Here is an 18012-nt window from a genome sequence, read left to right as displayed (position 1 = left end):
GGAGCCCCAGTCCGAGGGAGATTGACAGTCATGTTTAGCTTCTCCCATTTTCTAATGATTGCTCCAACAGTGGACCTTTTTTCACCAAGCTGCTTGGCAATTTCCCGTAGCCCTTTCCAGCCTTGTGGAGGTGTACAATTTTGTCTCTAGTGTCTTTGGACAGCTCTTTGGTCTTGGCCATGTTAGTAGTTGGATTCTTACTGATTGTATGGGGTGGACAGGTGTCTTTATGCAGCTAACGACCTCAAACAGGTGCATCTAATTTAGGATAATAAATGGAGTGGAGGTGGACATTTTAAAGGCAGACTAACAGGTCTTTGAGGGTCAGAATTCTAGCTGATAGACAGGTGTTCAAATACTTATTTGCAGCTGTATCATACAAATAAATAGTAAAAAAATCATATATTGTGATTTCTGGATTTGTTTTTTTTAGATTATGTCTCTCACAGTGGACATGCACCTACGATGACAATTTCAGACCCCTCCATGATTTCCAAGTGGGAGAACTTGCAAAATAGCAGGGTGTTCAAATACTTATTTTCCTCAATGTATATACATACTGGCAATTAAAAATGGGGCAGATGAAACGCAAGAACGCATCCTATGAGAACAGGACAGATTGATAAACTGAATTGTGCAGGCTTTTGTTGAATTAACTACTTTAAACGTTTTATACTGTTGTGATTCTTCTCAAAGCTGATTGGTTAGAACTGGACTCTTGTGGAGAATTGTATTAAATCCCTATGGAGAAAAATACTTCCAGAACCAATGTTGTTGAATAATTGGACATTTACTGTATTGAGTCATTGCCTATGCCAAGTACTTTTCAGTCTTTTTACATTCCTAACATTCCTGTCTTTTTATTTATGTCTGCGCAGAGATGGAGCTGAGAATATGTACTACTTCTCGACCCTGGCGTTGACGTTGAACGAGCAAGAGGATGGCGTGGCTCCCACAGACAGCAGGAGGCGGCCCGACCAGCGTCTCATGGAGCAGGGCCGCTGGGAGGAGGCCAACGCAGAGAAGCAGAGACTGGAGGAGAAACAGCGCACCACCCGGCGAGAGAGGGAGCGAGAGGCCGCCCGCACCTCCAACCCTTCAGAGGAGGGTAAGAAAGCACCAGAGCGGGCTGAATCTCACCACTTCCTCATTTGCTTTCTTTACTCTATCATCCTCTCCTCGTTTCTTCTCTCGTTCTCTCTTGGCCGGGTCTCGTTCACTCCTGTGTGTGTGTGTGTGTGTGTGTCTCTGTCTTTCCCTCAAGCTCTCATTGAGGACTCCATATCTGACTCTCCTCTAAAAAGCAAGTACTCCTGGTTCTTCTGTTTCTGTTTATTTTCTCTTTTAACTGGCGTTTGTTGCATTCCCTCCAACACTCAAACATGCACAAAGTTGTAATGGTGCTTATTTGCCATCACCTTAAAATTAGGGATTGCCATTTTGAGTAATTTTGATACATAGTGAAATGAGTAATTGATTGCATGAGTAGCTAAAAATCTTAGATATGGCACAGCGGTCAAAAACGGCCGTCTAGCGGATGTTTAGCTAGAAAAATGATTGAAAATTAGTGCAGATGGATGCAGAAACGTATTCAGTGTGAACAGCCCCTTAGCCTGTTAGCAATCGGGATTCAGTTGTAATGGTGAAATTTAGGTGAGGGGTTCAGTGGAAAAGTATCATTTATTGTTATTCAACAGCAAAATCAATCTGTGATTTTCAAAATATTCATGTTTTACTAATCAATGTATTAATTGAACTGAACGAGTACTCGACTAGTCGATTACTCGTGCACATTCCTAAATAATACATAGGAGCACTTTTCCTGCCTATGTTATGCCACTCATTCATTGTACTCTTTTCTGTTTTGTGTCCTAATTTGCATCCCCCTTTTTAATTTGTGGCCGCTCGTCAACTGATCAGCTGAAGAAGTCGAGATTGCCAGTGAGCCTTCTGAGACTACTTACAAAAGCAAGTACCATCCCATCCCTCTCTTAGTCACTCTCATTTCTAACATTAATCATCCAATCATCTTCATTTTCCCTTCTCTCTCATCTGTCTATTCCTCCATCAGCTGACACAGATGAAACCTTCTCTGATCTCTCGCTCTCAAGCAAGTAACCTTTGAGTATCTGAATCAACACTAACCATAGTTTGAGTGGAGATGTTTAGTCTGGTGTGTCCCAACTGCCCTCATTTAAACTCCACTAGAGGGCAGTGTGAACACAAACAATAGTGCAGGACAGGGAATATGGCTCTGTTCCAAAACTGAGTGAGCTGCCTTGCAGTCTGCTGCCTCCTAAGTGTGCAGTGTTGGGGAGTAACTAAATAAAAGTTGCAATGTTACTAATTTAACATATTTAAATAGTGTGACTAATTCAGCTGCTTTCAAAACTTTTCCCAACACGTAGCTGTATATTGCAACAAAAGGCTACATTGCTGTTGCAGACGTCTTATTGCATTGCACATGTGGCTTTACATCCAAACGACCTGAAACACACTCTCCTAAACTGTGCAATCTCTTATGTGTAGTGTTGGAAAGTCTTATGCATTCTAGCGAATTGCTTTGTTCAGACAAATATTTGTTGTGCAAATATTCAATTTCCATTATTCAGTTTACTTCTCCCTTGCATGCTAACATCTCCATCACTTGTTTCTCTTCACCTACATCCCTCCAACTTCAACCCTGTGCTTCTGTTGTGTTACTGATTCAGCTGAAACACTGCACGGCTCACACCCACCTGCATACTCAAGCAAGTACCACACACACACAAGCACACACTCTCTTTCTCATATCTAGCATTATTATTCATAATCAAGTAAAACACGTCATTGAAAGAATTACATGTTTAACTATTGCACACCCACACACTGTTTATACAATGATAACTTGACTGTCACGCAAAACACACACACTATCACATATTGCCCTCCCATTGACATTATCACATATACAATGATAAAGTACACTATCACACTCAATCATGTTGTCACACACACAATTTAACATGTCATTAATGGGGTAGGGCTATGTGTTATGACTGTATGTAATCTTCAAGGGTACTAATGTGTCGGACTGTAGAGATTTTGATACGTGAATATATCTACATTGGTTTATACTGTCTATCAGTGGGCAGGAATGCTTTACGGTATTTACATGTGAGAGTGATGAAGAACACAGAGCAATGAGAAAATACTGTGTGCCCAAATGTGAAAACGAGGCAGAACTTGTGTTGTCAAGCACAGTGCTAACAGAATTATGTTGTTTGTGGCTGACAAGCAACGTTGCAACTTGACACATTGATGTGTTTCTTCAACTTCGGTCAATTTCATGTCCCAGGGGTGAATTTTTATTAAAAACGAATAGATTAGAATATTCCTCTCTCTTTTTGTTCTATGAAAGTCACATTAAAATGGGCCTATTTTATTATTATTTATTTATTTATTTATTGCAATTTTAAGATGCCTTTTATTTACAGATTGTTACGGTTTTAGCCTTGTCCCAGACTCAGACTTTTAGTATTTATCTATAAAAATACTAATTATTACATGGTAAAATTATGCTAATCTTAACAAACATTAAAAAAATTAATTCTGCTGTCTTGGCTGATTTCCTTTTGAGTCCCATGATGTCATGAATTTTCCAAGCTGCTTAAAGGCACGCTTAACTTAGTGTTTTTAAACTTCTGACCCTCTGGAATTGTGATATAGTCAATTAAAAGTGAAACAATCTGTCTGTAGATGTCCTAAACTACTTGCCAAAACTATAGTTTGCTAATATTAAGTCTGGAGTGTTTAAAAAAATAAGTTTTAATGAATTCAACCTAAGTGTAACTGCATCTACTGTAAGACCGAAATCTAGATTACAATCAAAGAACATATTTAAAATCAGCAGTATAATCTGACAACATTGGTATCGTTAATAGTGCTGCCTTCCCTAATTATGTTAAAGAGTGCAATTGTCCCGGCTTGTATAGGATGTGCATTCTCAAATTGACTGACAAGAGAGGTCTGTCTCTAAAAAGGTAATTGGCTTTTGACCTGTAAGTTAGGACTTCCTTTCTACATCAGTTGATCGTTTGGCATTCCAATATCTCCCATTCATTTTAATAGAAGTGGCCCGTCTCTGCTAAGCAGTCTCTGATAAAACACAATACAGAATTTGAGATGTGGTGGGAATATACAGAAATCTCCTGTTAGGCATGCACATACACTGTTGGATATTGTTAGTAGACGAATGAAAAAGAAATAAATCTAGTGAGAGTGTGAAAGATTTTCTAACGAGACTAAAAGCTAAAAGTGCCTGAAGTTGAAGAAACACCCTGATATAGAATTCAATTTATGTACCGTCACAGTTGCGTGTGTATCCGCTGTTTTACAATGGCTTTAACAACGTCACTAATCCATTAATTTACCATTACCTCTTCTATAAATCATTCTTTTGTAGAACTTCCAGCAACAACTACTATATTGTGTTAATACCATTACTGAGCTAGAATTACTCCTAGCATGATACAAGATTTTAATCATACCGCCCACCCTTTTCGTGGGGTCACACTTTAGTTGTGTATTTGACCTCTTGTCATGCTCATGTGAGCCAATGTAAGAGACTCTTATTGTCTTACTGTCTGCTCTATCTCACTGTAGCAGAGGGGCCTTATGGATCTTCAGTCAAAAGCAAGTAACATCCAAGTAAAAATCCTTCCAGCCCCTCCATCTCTCGCCTCTACCGATATTTGTTTTCCCTTCACTTTTTTCCCTGTCTAGACCATGTGTTTTTTAGTTCCTGTTTTATCAACCAGCTGTTTAGATATAGAGTGGAATGTGTAGAATTAGGATACACTAAGTATACACTAGCCTTAACAGGTAATAGCACCTGTTATTTAAAAGCGAATTGTGTAATTCTTTCAATATTAAAATAGTTTCTTGTATTCCTATATAATATGCTGAAACAAGTGAACCAGTCGTAAGTTGATTCCCCAAAAAGTGTAAACTCTGTGGCGCTATCTTAACATTCTGAACGCCCAACACGGCAACACTGACCCAACCAATGGTGTGAGTTTGCCATGGGACCATCTGTCTGTTCGGGAAACCTGTTTGAAAACAGTTGAGCATTTTGCAATTGCGTTTGTTGAGGCTAGTGCTACAGAAATTACACCCTTCACCTGTAACCAGTTATGAGATGTTGTGGTCAATGCTCTTTAGTATACGTTTGTCTATTGAGCTTCTGATGTAAAGGACTGGCTATATTCGAACACTTTATCTAATTTCGTTCTTTTTTTTTTTTTTACTGAAAAACAGTCATCTTTTTGTGGGAAAGACCTTAAAGGCTGTAGTCGGGTTCTAGAAGTAAAAATCCCTTAAATTGTTTCCATAGGGGAATTGATTATTTAAGCTGCACTACGTAGCTTTGCGCTTCATTGCCCTTAGCCCGAAATTATACCAGAGCTACTTGCACCCTCATGTTCCAGCTATTCTTTTTAACTAAGTGGTTATTTGCTTTTGTGTGTACATGTTTGTTTTGTTCAACCAGGTACTCACCAGGACAACTACCAGGCGATGTGGTTCGAGCGGCATGTCGACCCGGTGACCGGAGAGCCCACACACATCTACAAAGGGGGATACTGGGAGACAAAGGAGCAGGGCAACTGGGACTGCAGCCCGGATATCTTCTGATCTGAATCATGCACACATCCCGCTTCGCCAGTAGGGTGCACTAAACCACCAGATGCCCCACCGCAACCCCTCCTAGAAAAACAAAACATATAGAAGCTAAGTCAGCTGCCCACTACTCTTTTCTGTACCGTAGTATCAAGATGAACTTAAACGCATCATTCTCTCTCGACACCACCATTACTCTTCTCTGACATTGAGTGACTCCAAGATGGTTCGAGAAGATTCTCTTATCTCCATCAGCTCTTTCTATTAAGGCCTATAGGGTTCATGGGTCAGTACGTGCTAGCACTTGTACAACATATTCTTCACCCCACCGATCAGCCCCGTCTGAATCCTGCACTCCGTGCATCTTCTGCAGGCTGTGGACAAGACCTTCAAACATCAGGGAGTGGGGTGATTTTGCAAATGAAGGGATATGGAGGCATGTTTGCTTGTGTGTGTGTGTGTGAGTTACAGAATGTGTGAGGGACTTTAGAGAAGCGCTGTAGTGTTCTTTACGTCGATGCGTGTGTGAGAGCTGTATAGCAGTTTCAGCAGGGTGTTTGTCCACCTTTTTTTCGTCCGATTTTGAAGGGATAGTTCGCCCAAAAAAGAAAATTCTGACTTTATTTTGTCTATATGCTGTAACACAAAAGGAGAGTTTTTGAGGAATCTTTACCAAACGCTTTCCATACAATGACAGTTGATCGTGACCATAGCTTTCAAGTTGTTAAAAAGACAAAAACACATTAAAGTACTCCGGTGCTATATTCCAAGTCTTCTGAAGCCGTACGGTAGCTTTGTGTGAGGAACAGAAAGTCATTATTCAGTGAAAAGCATCCCTTAAATGTCATTTTTCATCCCACATAGTCATGCTGGCGCATCTCATTATGTTACAAAAAAAGTGTCAAAACATGGCGTAACGTATTGACATGCCATTTTTGAACCTGAACGCAAATTAATTTACAGAACTTCGGGAAAAGGGAAATTTTTATGTGAAAAACAACTTACATTTTGGTCCATTCATCACACAAGGCTAATGTATGGCTTCAGAAGACTTGAAATATAGCTTATTAGTCATATGGACTTTTATGATGCTTTAATGGTACTTCTGTCTTTTTGGGAGTCACTGAGTGTAAAATAGCTGGATAAAGATTTTTCAAAACTAACATTTTTTTGCAGAACACAGCTTTGAAACGACATGATGGTGAGTAAATAATGTCAAATTTTCTTTTTCAACAAACTATCCCTTTAATTGCAGTTACATCTGGATAGTCCTCTCCGTCCCGACAGCGTCTCAATGTCACCCTGATCTCTTGCTAACAGCGGCTAAAAACACTCAAAATGATTAACTCCGGTCCACCTCTTTGTCCTCCAGACCAGCATATCTCACTCACCCAGGACTCACAAGGGATCAAATCACTCTTTTTAGAGGAGCCACGTAAAAACAGGCGCCAATGTAGCAAGAGACAAAATTATTAATGATTATTGGCTTAATGGAGACCATTGGTAAGGAATCTATGGAAACTTGAGGCGTGTGTGTGTGTGTGTGTGTGTGTGTGTGTGTGTGTGTGTGTGTGTGTGTGTGTGTGTGTGTGTGTGTGTGTGTGTGTGTGTGTGTGTGTGTGTGTGTGTGTGTGTGTGTGTGTGTGTGTGTGTGTGCTCATGAGTGATGTATTTGAGGTTTGTTGTATATTCCAGTGAAACTAAAAATCTAAAATTTTATTTTCAAGTGTACTTAAAACACATGTGTGGGGAAAAAACAATACAGCAATGCAAAATCATTGCAAATGTTTATGTGTGTGTGTGTGTGTGTGTATATATATATATCAAATAATGAAGGGAAAATATTCATACTATTAATGACAATTCTTATGCTGACAGCTAGAGTTATAATTATGATGGTAATTTTGAAGTCTTTATTTTTTTTTCTTTCCATGGTGTATGCTTATACACATACACACACCAATCAGCCACAACATTAAAACCACCTGCCTAATGTTGTGCAGGTCCCCATCCTGCCGCCAAAACAGCGCCAACCCTCTTCTCAGAATAACATTCAGAGATGATATTCTTCTCAACACAATTGTACAGAGTGGTTATCTGAGTTACTGTAGACTTTATCCGTTCTAACCAGTCTGGCCATTCTCTGTTGACCTCATCAACAAGCCGTTTCCATACACTGAACTGCCCCTCACTGGATGATTTTTGTTTTTAGCACCATTCAGAGTAAATTCTAGAGACTGTTGTGTGTGAAAATCCCAGAAATACTCAAACCAGCCCATCTGACACCAACAATCATCAATGCGATTATCTTATCAGCCAATCTTGTGGCAGCGGTGCATAAAATCATGCATATACGGGTCAGGAGCTTCAGTTAATGTTCACATCAACCATCAGAATGGAGAAAAATGTGATCTCAGTGATTTGGACAGTGGCATGATTGACCGTGGCATGATTGTTGGTGCCAGACGGGCTGATTTGAGTATTTCTGGGATTTTCACACACAACAATCTCTAGAATTTACTCAGAATGCTGCCAAAAACAAAAAACATCCAGTGTGCGGCAGTTCTGAGGATGGAAACGGCTTGTTGATGAGAAAGATCAACAGAGAACGGCCGGACTGGTTAGAACGGATAAAGTCTACAGTAACTCAGATAACCGCTCTGTACAATTGTGCTGAGAAGAATATAATCTCTGAATGTTATTCTGAGAAGAGGGTTGGCGCTGTTTTGGCGGCAGGATGGGGACATGCACAATATTAGGCAGGTGGTTTTAATGTTATGGCTGATTGGTGTGTGTGTGTATGTATGTATGTATGTATATATATATATCTGTCCTTTCATTCTCCCATTCTGTTAAAACAGCAGTTTAAACATGAATTCACATTTTGCTGCTGTTTGTAATAATTGCAAATACTTTTTCTTTTTTTTTTTTTTTTGTAAAACCTTTTCTTTCATCCTCTGATTTTTCTTTGACTCGTTCCACATGTCTTCCTTCATTTCCCTGTTGTTTGTCCTGTTATTTTGTCCCACTCTTGGCCTCTGATCATTGTGTAATGGCACAGAGTTGCTCTTGACTGTTGTCATTGTGCCGACTGATGATGTAATAAAGCTGGTTTGGAAAAGGAAATTCTCAAACACACACAATTTCTGTTTTCACATTTCTGTAATTTCTCCTCACCAAGGCGTAAGAAATGATCTACTGAAATCTTAAATGATTCTTCTGGGGATCAGTACAATTTAAGCTCAATTAGCAGCATTTTTGTCAGTTAATTACCACCAACAAATGATTTTGAAATGTCATGTTTATTTAAAAACAACAAAATTGCAATGTAAGGGACTTACAATGGAAGTGTTTGATAAAAACAGGGATTCACTGGCGTTACGGCATTTACCAGATTTCAGGATTTACCAGAATGACCTTGTCTTTACAATGGAGTTGTAATATTGGAAATGTTTAATGGTAATAAATATGTTGTCTTGTTGAAATACTTTTGAAACTGTCCATTTTAATCTTAATGGACTGGCCCCATTCACTTCCATTGTAAGTTCCTTACTGTACCTTAATTTGACCCTTTTTATATTTTAAACAGGACAAATTGAGATTTTTTTTTTATTAACATTACACCAGAAATGAGATTAAATCGGTTTGCATGAACAAATTGTGGCACTTTTCATGGCCTTCGAGTTAATAAGTTGGGACTCATAATTAGCACTCCTGAGAGACATGACATGGGTTAGCATCACACAGCATCATACAAGATACCAACACGAGGATGTGTCAGGCCTGTCCAATTAGCTGTATAAAAGAGAGAAGGCAACTACTTGGCTGCTGAAAATAGAAAATGAACATACATGGCTACAGATGGGTGAGTGAGAGAGAGAGTGGGTGAGTGAGAGATGAGTGAGGTGGGTGAGTGTGAGAGTTGGGTGAGTGTGAGAGTTGGGTGAGGTGGTTGAGTGAGTGAGAGTTGAGTGAGAGGTGGGTGGGTGAGTGAGTGAGAGTTGAGTGAGAGGTGGGTGGGTGAGTGAGAGTTGAGTGAGGTGGGTGAGTGAGTGAGTGAGAGTTGAGTGAGAGGATGAGTGAGAGGTGGGTGAGTGAGTGAGAGTTGAGTGAGGTGGGTGAGTGAGAGTTGAGTGAGGTGGGTAAGTGAGTGAGAGTTGAGTGAGGTGGGTGGGTGAGTGAGTGAGAGTTGAATGAGAGTTGAGTGAGTGAGAGATGAGTGAGGTGGGTGAGTGAGTGAGTGAGAGGATGAGTGAGAGGTGGGTGAGTGAGTGAGAGTTGAGTGAGGTGGGTAAGTGAGTGAGAGTTGAGTGAGGTGGGTGGGTGAGTGAGTGAGAGTTGAATGAGAGTTGAGTGAGTGAGAGATGAGTGAGGTGGGTGAGTGAGTGAGAGTTGGGTGAGTGAGTGAGAGTTGAGTGAGAGGATGAGTGAGAGGTGGGTGAGTGAGTGAGAGGTGGGTGAGTGATGAGTGAGGTGGGTGAGTGAGTGAGAGGATGAGTGAGGTGGGTGAGTGAGTGAGAGTTGGGTGAGTGAGTGAGAGTTGAGTGAGAGTTTGGTGAGAGGTAGGTGAGTGAGAGGTGAGTGAGTGAGAGGATGAGTGAGGGGTGAGTGAGTGAGAGGTGGGTGAGTGAGTGAGAGGTGAGTGAGTGAGAGGTGGGTGAGTGAGTGAGAGTTGAGTGAGAGGTGGGTGAGTGAGTGAGAGGTGGGTGAGTGAGTGAGAGGTGGGTGAGTGAGTGAGAGTTGAGTGAGAGTTGGGTGAGTGAGTGAGAGGTGGGTGAGTGAGTGAGAGGTGGGTGAGTGAGAGTTGGGTGAGTGAGTGAGAGTTGAGTGAGAGGATGAGTGAGAGGTGGGTGAGTGAGTGAGAGGATGAGTGAGGTGGGTGAGTGAGTGAGAGTTGAGTGAGAGGATGAGTGAGGTGGGTGAGTGAGTGAGAGTTGAGTGAGAGGGTGGGTGAGGTGAGTGAGAGTTGGTGAGAGGATGAGTGAGGTGGGTGAGTGAGTGAGAAGATGAGTGAGAGTTGGTTGAGTGAGAGGATGAATGAGTGAGAGTTGAGTGAGAGGATGAGTGAGGTGAGTGAGAGTTGGGTGAGTGAGAGTTGGGTGAGTGAGAGTTGGGTGAGTGAGTGAGAGTTGGGTGAGTGAGAGTTGGGTGGGTGAGTGAGTGAGAGTTGGGTGGGTGAGAGTTGGGTGAGTGGGTGAGAGTTGAGTGAGGTGGGTGAGAGTTGAGTGAGAGGTGGGTGAGTGAGTGAGAGGTGGGTGAGTGAGAGTTGAGTGGGTGAGAGTTGGGTGGGTGAGTGAGTGAGAGTTGAGTGGGTGAGTGAGGTGGTTGAGTGAGTGAGAGTTGAGTGGGTGAGAGTTGGGTGGGTGAGTGAGTTGAGTGAGAGGTGGGTGAGTGAGTGAGAGGTGGGTGAGTGAGTGAGAGTTGGGTGGGTGAGTGAGTGAGAGGTGGGTGAGTTGAGTGAGGTAAGTGAGTTGAGTGAGAGGTGGGTGGGTGAGGGGGTGTGAGTGAGAGAGAGTTGAGTGAGTGAGTGAGCGTTGAGTGAGTGAGAGTTGAGTGAGAGGTGGGTGGGTGAGTGAGTGAGAGGTGGGTGAGTGAGTGAGAGTTGAATGAGAGTTGAGTGAGAGGTGAGTGAGAGGTGAGTGAGAGTTGAGTGAGAGGTGAGTGAGAGTTGAGTGAGAGGTGAATGAGAGGTGAGTGAGGGGGTGTGAGAGGTGAGTGAGAGTTGAGTGAGAGGTGAATGAGAGTTGAGTGAGGGGGTGAGAGTTGAGTGAGTGGAGTGAGAGTTGAGTGAGAGGTGAATGAGAGTTGAGTGAGGGGTGAGAGAGTTGAGTGAGGGGTGAGAGTTGAGTGAGAGGTGAATGAGAGTTGAGTGAGAGGTGAATGAGAGGTGAGTGAGGGGGTGTGAGAGGTGAGTGAGAGTTGAGTGAGTGAGGTGAGAGGTGAGTGAGGGGGTGTGAGAGTTGAGTGAGTGAGAGTTGAGTGAGAGGTGAATGAGAGTTGAGTGAGTGAGTGAGAGGTGAGTGAGAGGTGAATGAGAGTTGAGTGAGGGGGTGAGAGGTGAGTGAGAGGTGGGTGGGTGAGTGAGTGAGAGTTGAGTGAGAGGTGGGTGGGTGGGTGAGTGAGTGAGAGTTGAGTGAGAGGTGGGTGAGTGAGAGTTGAGTGAGGTGGGTGAGTGAGTGAGAGTTGAGTGAGGGGGTGTGAGAGGTGAGGGGGTGGGGTGGGTGAGTGAGTAAGTGAGTGAGTGAGTGGGTCGGTCGATCGATCGATAACACACTAGTGAGGACATTTTAGGTGGTCCTCACTAGTAGATGCAAAAAAAGATCAAAAATCAGCCAAATCACATTTAGCTTTAAATCTACGGATGTGCACATGTTTCTGTGAGGGTATGTTTAGGGGTTGGGGCCTGCTATGGAAGTCTAAGAGATGTCCTCACTTATAGAGTGAAACAAACCTGTCTGAGGGATTGAAGTGTTTCTATTAAGGACAGTATTTTAAAAACGATCCTTAAACGTGTGCTTCTCTTCCACCATCTATTCAAAAGCTTGGAGGATTATACTAGGTATGTTAAAGATTTTGAAATGTTATGCTTTATATTTATTTACTTTTATAATTATTAGTGGTATTACAGCATTATTAATTTTTTGCTGTTGTTTTCGTTTGTGTCTAATTTCTTTTTCTCCCACACAGTTATCAATCATGGTAAAAGCCACACTGGATATATCGTCTCAGCTGAAGAACTCAGACTTTGGTCAGTCAGCACCTACACATGGATTAAACCTGTGGTAGTGGATTGCTCATGATAGTTTGACTTCAACAATGGTGATATTGTACCCATTTTCATTCCTCGAAATGGAGCCTTTAGCTTTTACAATTTCCTAAACACAATTCAAGAGGAAGGTCTCATCGTGCCCACTCAGAATCTTACATTAGTTTGAAGTGGGCAACCTAAATGCCAAGGGAGCACACAAACCGTTATGTCAGAGCACTTTTCTGACACAGTGATCCTGATGGTAACAGTGATCCTGATGTTGGTTAAGTAAAGTGGAAAATAATATTAATATATAATATTTTTATGGCAGTTTTTTGATGCTGACATTTGTGCCCTCTAAGGACCTCTGAGGAACTTTATTAAACTGACGCACAAAGGTTACATATATGGTCTTTTATGTAACTTTTTACAATAGACATATCTGCACTATTATTGTCGGTGTGGTCTAGTTTCGCAGCTATCATCCATGTTCTTCTGCAGCTACAGAAAACAATGACACACATAGGCTACTAGAAACAAATGAGCAACTTTAAAGTCCTGTTTGTTTTCAAAGGTTTTATTTAATTAAACATTGTAATTAGTAAACAGTGCATGATTGTTTCCAGCGTGATATGGGTAAAACGTTGATATTGTGTACATCAGGTGACTGTTAATGCGTCTGTGCTCCACCCACTACCCGGAAAACAAGAATACCAAAGGTTGACCTGATCCCCTTATAGACCTTTCTGATCTCAGAGATATTGCTTGAATGAGATATAGTTTCCTTAGTTTATTTGATCATTTATGCATTTTCTTTTTACAGTAATTTTACTTCATTCTGTACATACTGTAATGCAGGAGAAAATCAACTTAATGTGCATTTCATATCCTAAGATTTAGTATGTATTGCTATAAATTAAATGGCATAAACTTAACTAGTTTGATAGACAAAAATATGTTTTTCTGACGTGCAATGTGTAGCTAAGCAAAGTCAAGCAAAATGAAAGAGAAAATTGTCTGTCCTATTCCGCTCATTATATTAGATTTAAACAGCTGTAAAAACCTGCTGTGTGTTGATTTGTCACTAGGATGCTGCTATTGGACGGTGTTGATATCTGATCATTCTTTTGAAGCTGAGAATGGAAATTAATGATTAAAAATGAAGGCAGGTTGCACTGGTTTTCGGTTCTGGACTTCCTGGTTCTTGCCTGTATAGAACGATCAACTCACTACAGACCGACATTTCATCTCACTCAACTCTCAAGAGAAGAATCTTGAAATCTCTCTTTCTACCGGTACTTTTTCTGCCTTTTGTATTATATTTCTGTTTAAGGGTGATCTGCATTTCATCTCTAATTTCTAATAACTAGTTCTATATATATATATATATATATATATATATATATATAGACCATTACAACCCTTTTTTGCATGACAAGTGCATAATTCTGTGTTTTACTGAATGCTTTATCTTCTTTATATCCTCAGAATTGTCTGGAACATGAGAACCCTCTTTGATTTGTCCAAACTGAGAGAGTCCAGGTTTGGTCAGCCACATCCCAGACATGGTCTCAACTTGCTTTGGTGGTTTGCCGATACATGTGTTCGGTTCAAAGAAAATCACCCCCTGATTGCCCGGTGCAACCCTGCAGATGGAGACTTTGGCTTCCGTTTGTTCCATAATGCAGATCATCTTCTTCCGTATTCTGAGTTCCCATACTATGAGGTGGGAAACCTGAACAATGATGATTTCCTACCTCATTATGTCACTGAGAATTACACAGGATATTTAGATGACAGCAACACTGATCGCATCATTGTTTCCCTCCATTTCAGCTGGAAAAGACTCTATTTTCTTAGTGTTTACGTGACACAACACTCGGATCAAGTGCATTTTGACCAGAATCGCACCTTCCGCATCAGCGAAAGTCTCATAAAAGACATTAAATTGTTAAACAGGGCAGAATTCCTCAGACAGACTAAGAATGATCAGAATACTAATCTGAATTTTTACCAGCAGCATTCCTACAAACACTCTCAGTTTCTATCATCAACTCAATCAATGTTGAGTACACGCTATCAGAGCCCAACAACCGATATGCAGACCAATCTGAATTCACACCGATCTGCTGCTGATGATGATTGTTGTGCAAAATGCTGCCGTGCTGTGCTGATGTGTTTGTGTTTGCTTGTAGCTCTAATTGCTGCTTTGTGTTTTGATGCTCACTAAGATAAACTAGTTTTCATCATGGAGTGGTGGTGGCGGTGTAGTGGCTAAAACACAGGGCTGTTAATCAGAAGGTTGCTGGTTCGATCTCCACAGCCACCAACATTGTGTCCTTGAGCAAGGCACTTAACTCCAGGTTGCTCCGGGGGGATTGTCCCTGTAATAAGGGCACTGTAAGTTGCTTTGGATAAAAGCATCTGCCAAATGCATAAATGTAAATCCAGTGCTGTTGTAAACAATCTTTTTTTCTGGCCAATGTTTGGAACTACGATGTAGCATTCATATTGATAAAAAGCTTTGAATAAAATCATTTGCTAAATGAATAAATGTTAAATGAATTGTTTTTCATTATAAGATGTCAGATTTTATGTTGAGCATTAAATATTTATCACTGTGTTCTTGCATATACTTGTGATCGTCTTGTATGTGTTTGTGTTAAATTTAACATGACTGAACAAAATTTCACTTGTTTTTGCCATATGATTCCATAACCCTAATCAGACAGGAATAACAGCCATAACATGCTCCGTCAGAATGGACACATGGTCACTTTTGGAGTATAACATTTGATTGACAGCAGACCAAAGATATATTAAGTGCCAAAAATATATTTAATGTATGGACTGTAAATAACCATGATGACATGGGACATATCAAAGGGTTTTTAACTGTAAAGGTACACAGAATAATTAATACATTAATTAATGCTTACTTAAGCGTGAATTAAGGATGAGTTAAGACATGAACTAATCAAGATCTAATGAGGAGCTAACCTTAACTATGTCACATGAATTCATGCATGAATAATGGCCACCTTAATTACAATCTAAATCTTTTATAAGAAAGAATATCTGAATAATTTAATTTCAGTTTCCAATAAGGTGAAATCAGGAGGAGCTGCTGTTTTGTTTATCCATCACTATAGCAACCGAACTGATTGACATGCACTTAGGCAAATATATATACAAATACTAACAACATGTACATCAATGCTTTGAGTAGTTGTTTGCACAGAGGTAGTTAATGACAAACGAGGAATGACCGACATTTCATCTCACTCAACAATCAAGAGAAGAATCTTGAAATCGCTCGTTCTACCGGTACTTTTTCTGCCTTTTGTATTATATTTCTGTTTAAGGGTGATCTGCAGTTCATCTCTAATTTCTAATAACTAGTTCATAGATATATATATATATATATATATATATTAGACCATTACAACCCTTTTTTGCATGACACGTGCATAATTCTGTGTTTTACTGAATGCTTTATCTTCTTTATATCCTCAGAATTGTCTGGAACATGAGAACCCTCTTTGATTTGTCCGAACTGAGAGAGTCCAGGTTTGGTCAGCCACATCCCAGACATGGTCTCAACCTGCTGTGGTGGTTTGCCGATACATGTGTTCAGATCGAAGAAAATCACCCCCTGATTGCCCGGTGCAACCCTGCAGTTGGAGACTTTGGCTTCCGTTTGTTCCATAATGCAGATCATCTTCTTCCGTATTCTGAGTTCCCATACTATGAGGTGGGAAACCTGAACAATGGTTGTTTCCTACCTCATTATGTCACTGAGAATTACACAGGAGATTTAGATGACAGCAACACTGATCGCATCATTGTTTCCCTCCATTTCAGCTGGAAAAGACTCTATTTTGGTAATGTTTACGTGACACAGCACTCGGATCAAGTGCATTTTGACCAGAATCGCACCTTCTGCATCAGCCACAGTCTCATAAAAGACATTAAATTGTTAAACAGGGCAGAATTCCTCAGACAGACTAAGAACGACCAGAATACTAATCTGAATTTTTACCTGCAGCATTCCTACAAACACTCTCAGTTTCCATCATCAACTCAGTCAATGTTGAGTACACGCTATCAGAGCCCAACAACCGATATGCAGACCAATCTGAATTCACACCGATCTGCTGCTGATGATGATTGTTGTGCAAAATGCTGCCGTGCTGTGCTGATGTGTTTGCTTGTAGCTCTAAGTGCTGCTTTCTTTGTTTTGGCTGCTTTTTATAAGATAAACTAGTTTTCATCCATGGAGTGGTGGTGGCGGCATAGTGGCTAAAACACAGGGCTGTTAATCAGAAGGTTGCTGGTTCGATCCCCACAGCCACCAGCATTGTGTCCTTGAGTAAGGCACTTAACTCCAGGTTGCTCTGGGGGGATTGTCCCTGTAATAAGGGCACTGTAAGTCGCTTTGGATAAAAGCATCTGCCAAATGCATAAATGTAAATAAATGTAAATCCAGTGCTGTTGTAAACAATCTTTTTTTTCTGGCCAATGTTTGGAACTACGTATTGTAGCATTCTTATTGGATAAAAAGCTTTGATTTAAAATCATTTGCTAAATGAATAAATGTTAAATGAATTGTTTTTCATTATAAGTGCAGATGTCAGATTTTATGTTGAGCATTAAATATTTATCACTGTGTTCTTGCTTATACTTGTGATCGTCTTTTATGTGTTTGTGTTAAATTTAACATGACTGAACAAAATTTCACTTGTTTTTGCCATATGATTCCATAACCCTAATCAGACAGGAATAACAGCCATAACATGCTCCGTCAGAATGGACACATGGTCACTTTTGGAGTATAACATTTGATTGACAGCAGACCAAACATATATTAAGTGCCAAAAATATATTTAATGTATGGACTGTAAATAACCATGATGACATGGGACATATCAAAGGGGTTTTTAACTGTAAAAGTACACGAATAATTAATACATTAATTAATGCTTACTTAAGCATGAATTAAGGATGAGTTAAGGCATGAACTAATCAAGATCTAATGAGGAGCTAACCTTAACTATGTCACATGAATTCATGCATGAATAATGGCCACCTTAATTACATGTTCAATCTAAATCTTTTATAAGAAAGAATATCTGTATAATTTAATTTCAGTTTCCAATAAAGGTGAAATCGGGAGGAGCTGCTGTTTTGTTTATCCATCACTATAGCAACAGAACTGATTGACATGCACATCAACGCTTTGAGTAGTTGTTTGCACAGAGGTAGTTAATGACAAACGAGGAATGACGACAAACATTCAATGTAAGCAATAGCATGTAATAACAATAGTCAGTGCAAAGGTCCATTTCATTCATCATTCATCTCAATATATGCAGGTATTTGCATAGCTCACGCCCACTATTGAACCTGCTATTGAACCTGCTATTGAACTTGCTCTTCTGCATGAGACAGTGGCATGCAAGATTTATGAGAGTGAAACGTTTGCTTATTTTTATTATTGGTCATTTTTATTTATTTATTTATTGTTCTTTTTTTTGTCAACCAGACAAAGCATATATCCTGAAACATCTCTACACTGCTTCTACTATGTAAGCACACAGTTTTTG

The 18012-nt window shown here is 40.3% G+C and overlaps 2 protein-coding genes across 14 annotated transcripts in view; both read left to right on the top strand.

The window, feature by feature from the left end:
- Positions 1-7662, top strand: part of LOC127652170 (oxysterol-binding protein 1-like) — a 26149-nt gene extending 18487 nt beyond the window's left edge. For 3 of the 11 annotated variants that reach the window (XM_052138234.1, XM_052138232.1, XM_052138233.1), the window contains exons 15-20: positions 879-1108; positions 1265-1303; positions 1921-1968; positions 2072-2110; positions 2712-2750; positions 5531-7662. In XM_052138234.1, the coding sequence (XP_051994194.1) occupies positions 879-1108; positions 1265-1303; positions 1921-1968; positions 2072-2110; positions 2712-2750; positions 5531-5673 (538 nt within the window). In that variant the 3' untranslated portion in view covers positions 5674-7662. The remainder of the gene's footprint in view (positions 1-878; positions 1109-1264; positions 1304-1920; positions 1969-2071; positions 2111-2711; positions 2751-5530) is intronic. The other 8 variants (XM_052138242.1, XM_052138241.1, XM_052138235.1 and 5 more) reach the window with 7 other exon arrangements.
- A 5924-nt stretch (positions 7663-13586) lies between these two features.
- Positions 13587-16673, top strand: LOC127652173 (uncharacterized). Of its 3 annotated transcripts, XM_052138246.1 has the most exons (3): positions 13587-13701; positions 13895-13948; positions 15977-16673. In XM_052138246.1, exons 2-3 carry the CDS (start codon positions 13908-13910, stop codon positions 16671-16673), a joined length of 738 nt encoding a protein of 245 aa, XP_051994206.1. In that variant the 5' UTR covers positions 13587-13701; positions 13895-13907. The 3 variants fall into 3 exon arrangements, with proteins under 3 accessions (XP_051994206.1, XP_051994204.1, XP_051994205.1); XM_052138244.1 differs by lacking the exon at positions 13587-13701 and having other exon boundaries at positions 13844-13948; XM_052138245.1 differs by lacking the exons at positions 13587-13701; positions 13895-13948 and adding an exon at positions 15658-15733 and having other exon boundaries at positions 15923-16673.
- The last annotated feature ends 1339 nt before the right edge of the window (positions 16674-18012 follow it).

The sequence above is a fragment of the Xyrauchen texanus genome, chromosome 11, assembly GCF_025860055.1.
Source record: "Xyrauchen texanus isolate HMW12.3.18 chromosome 11, RBS_HiC_50CHRs, whole genome shotgun sequence".
NCBI lineage: Eukaryota > Metazoa > Chordata > Actinopteri > Cypriniformes > Catostomidae > Xyrauchen > Xyrauchen texanus.
This window is presented reverse-complemented; position numbering and strand designations above follow the sequence as displayed.

What these genes read in the sequence shown, in the direction of transcription:
- LOC127652173 (XM_052138244.1), top strand. Translation starts at nt 13,869, where the DNA reads ATGCTTTATCTTCTTTATATCCTCAGAATTGTCTGGAACATGAGAACC. An exon ending in TCCAAACTGAGAGAGTCCAG is followed by an intron (nt 13,949 to 15,976) that starts GTTTGGTCAGCC and finishes GAGAGAGTCCAG; the next exon opens with GTTTGGTCAGCCACATCCCA.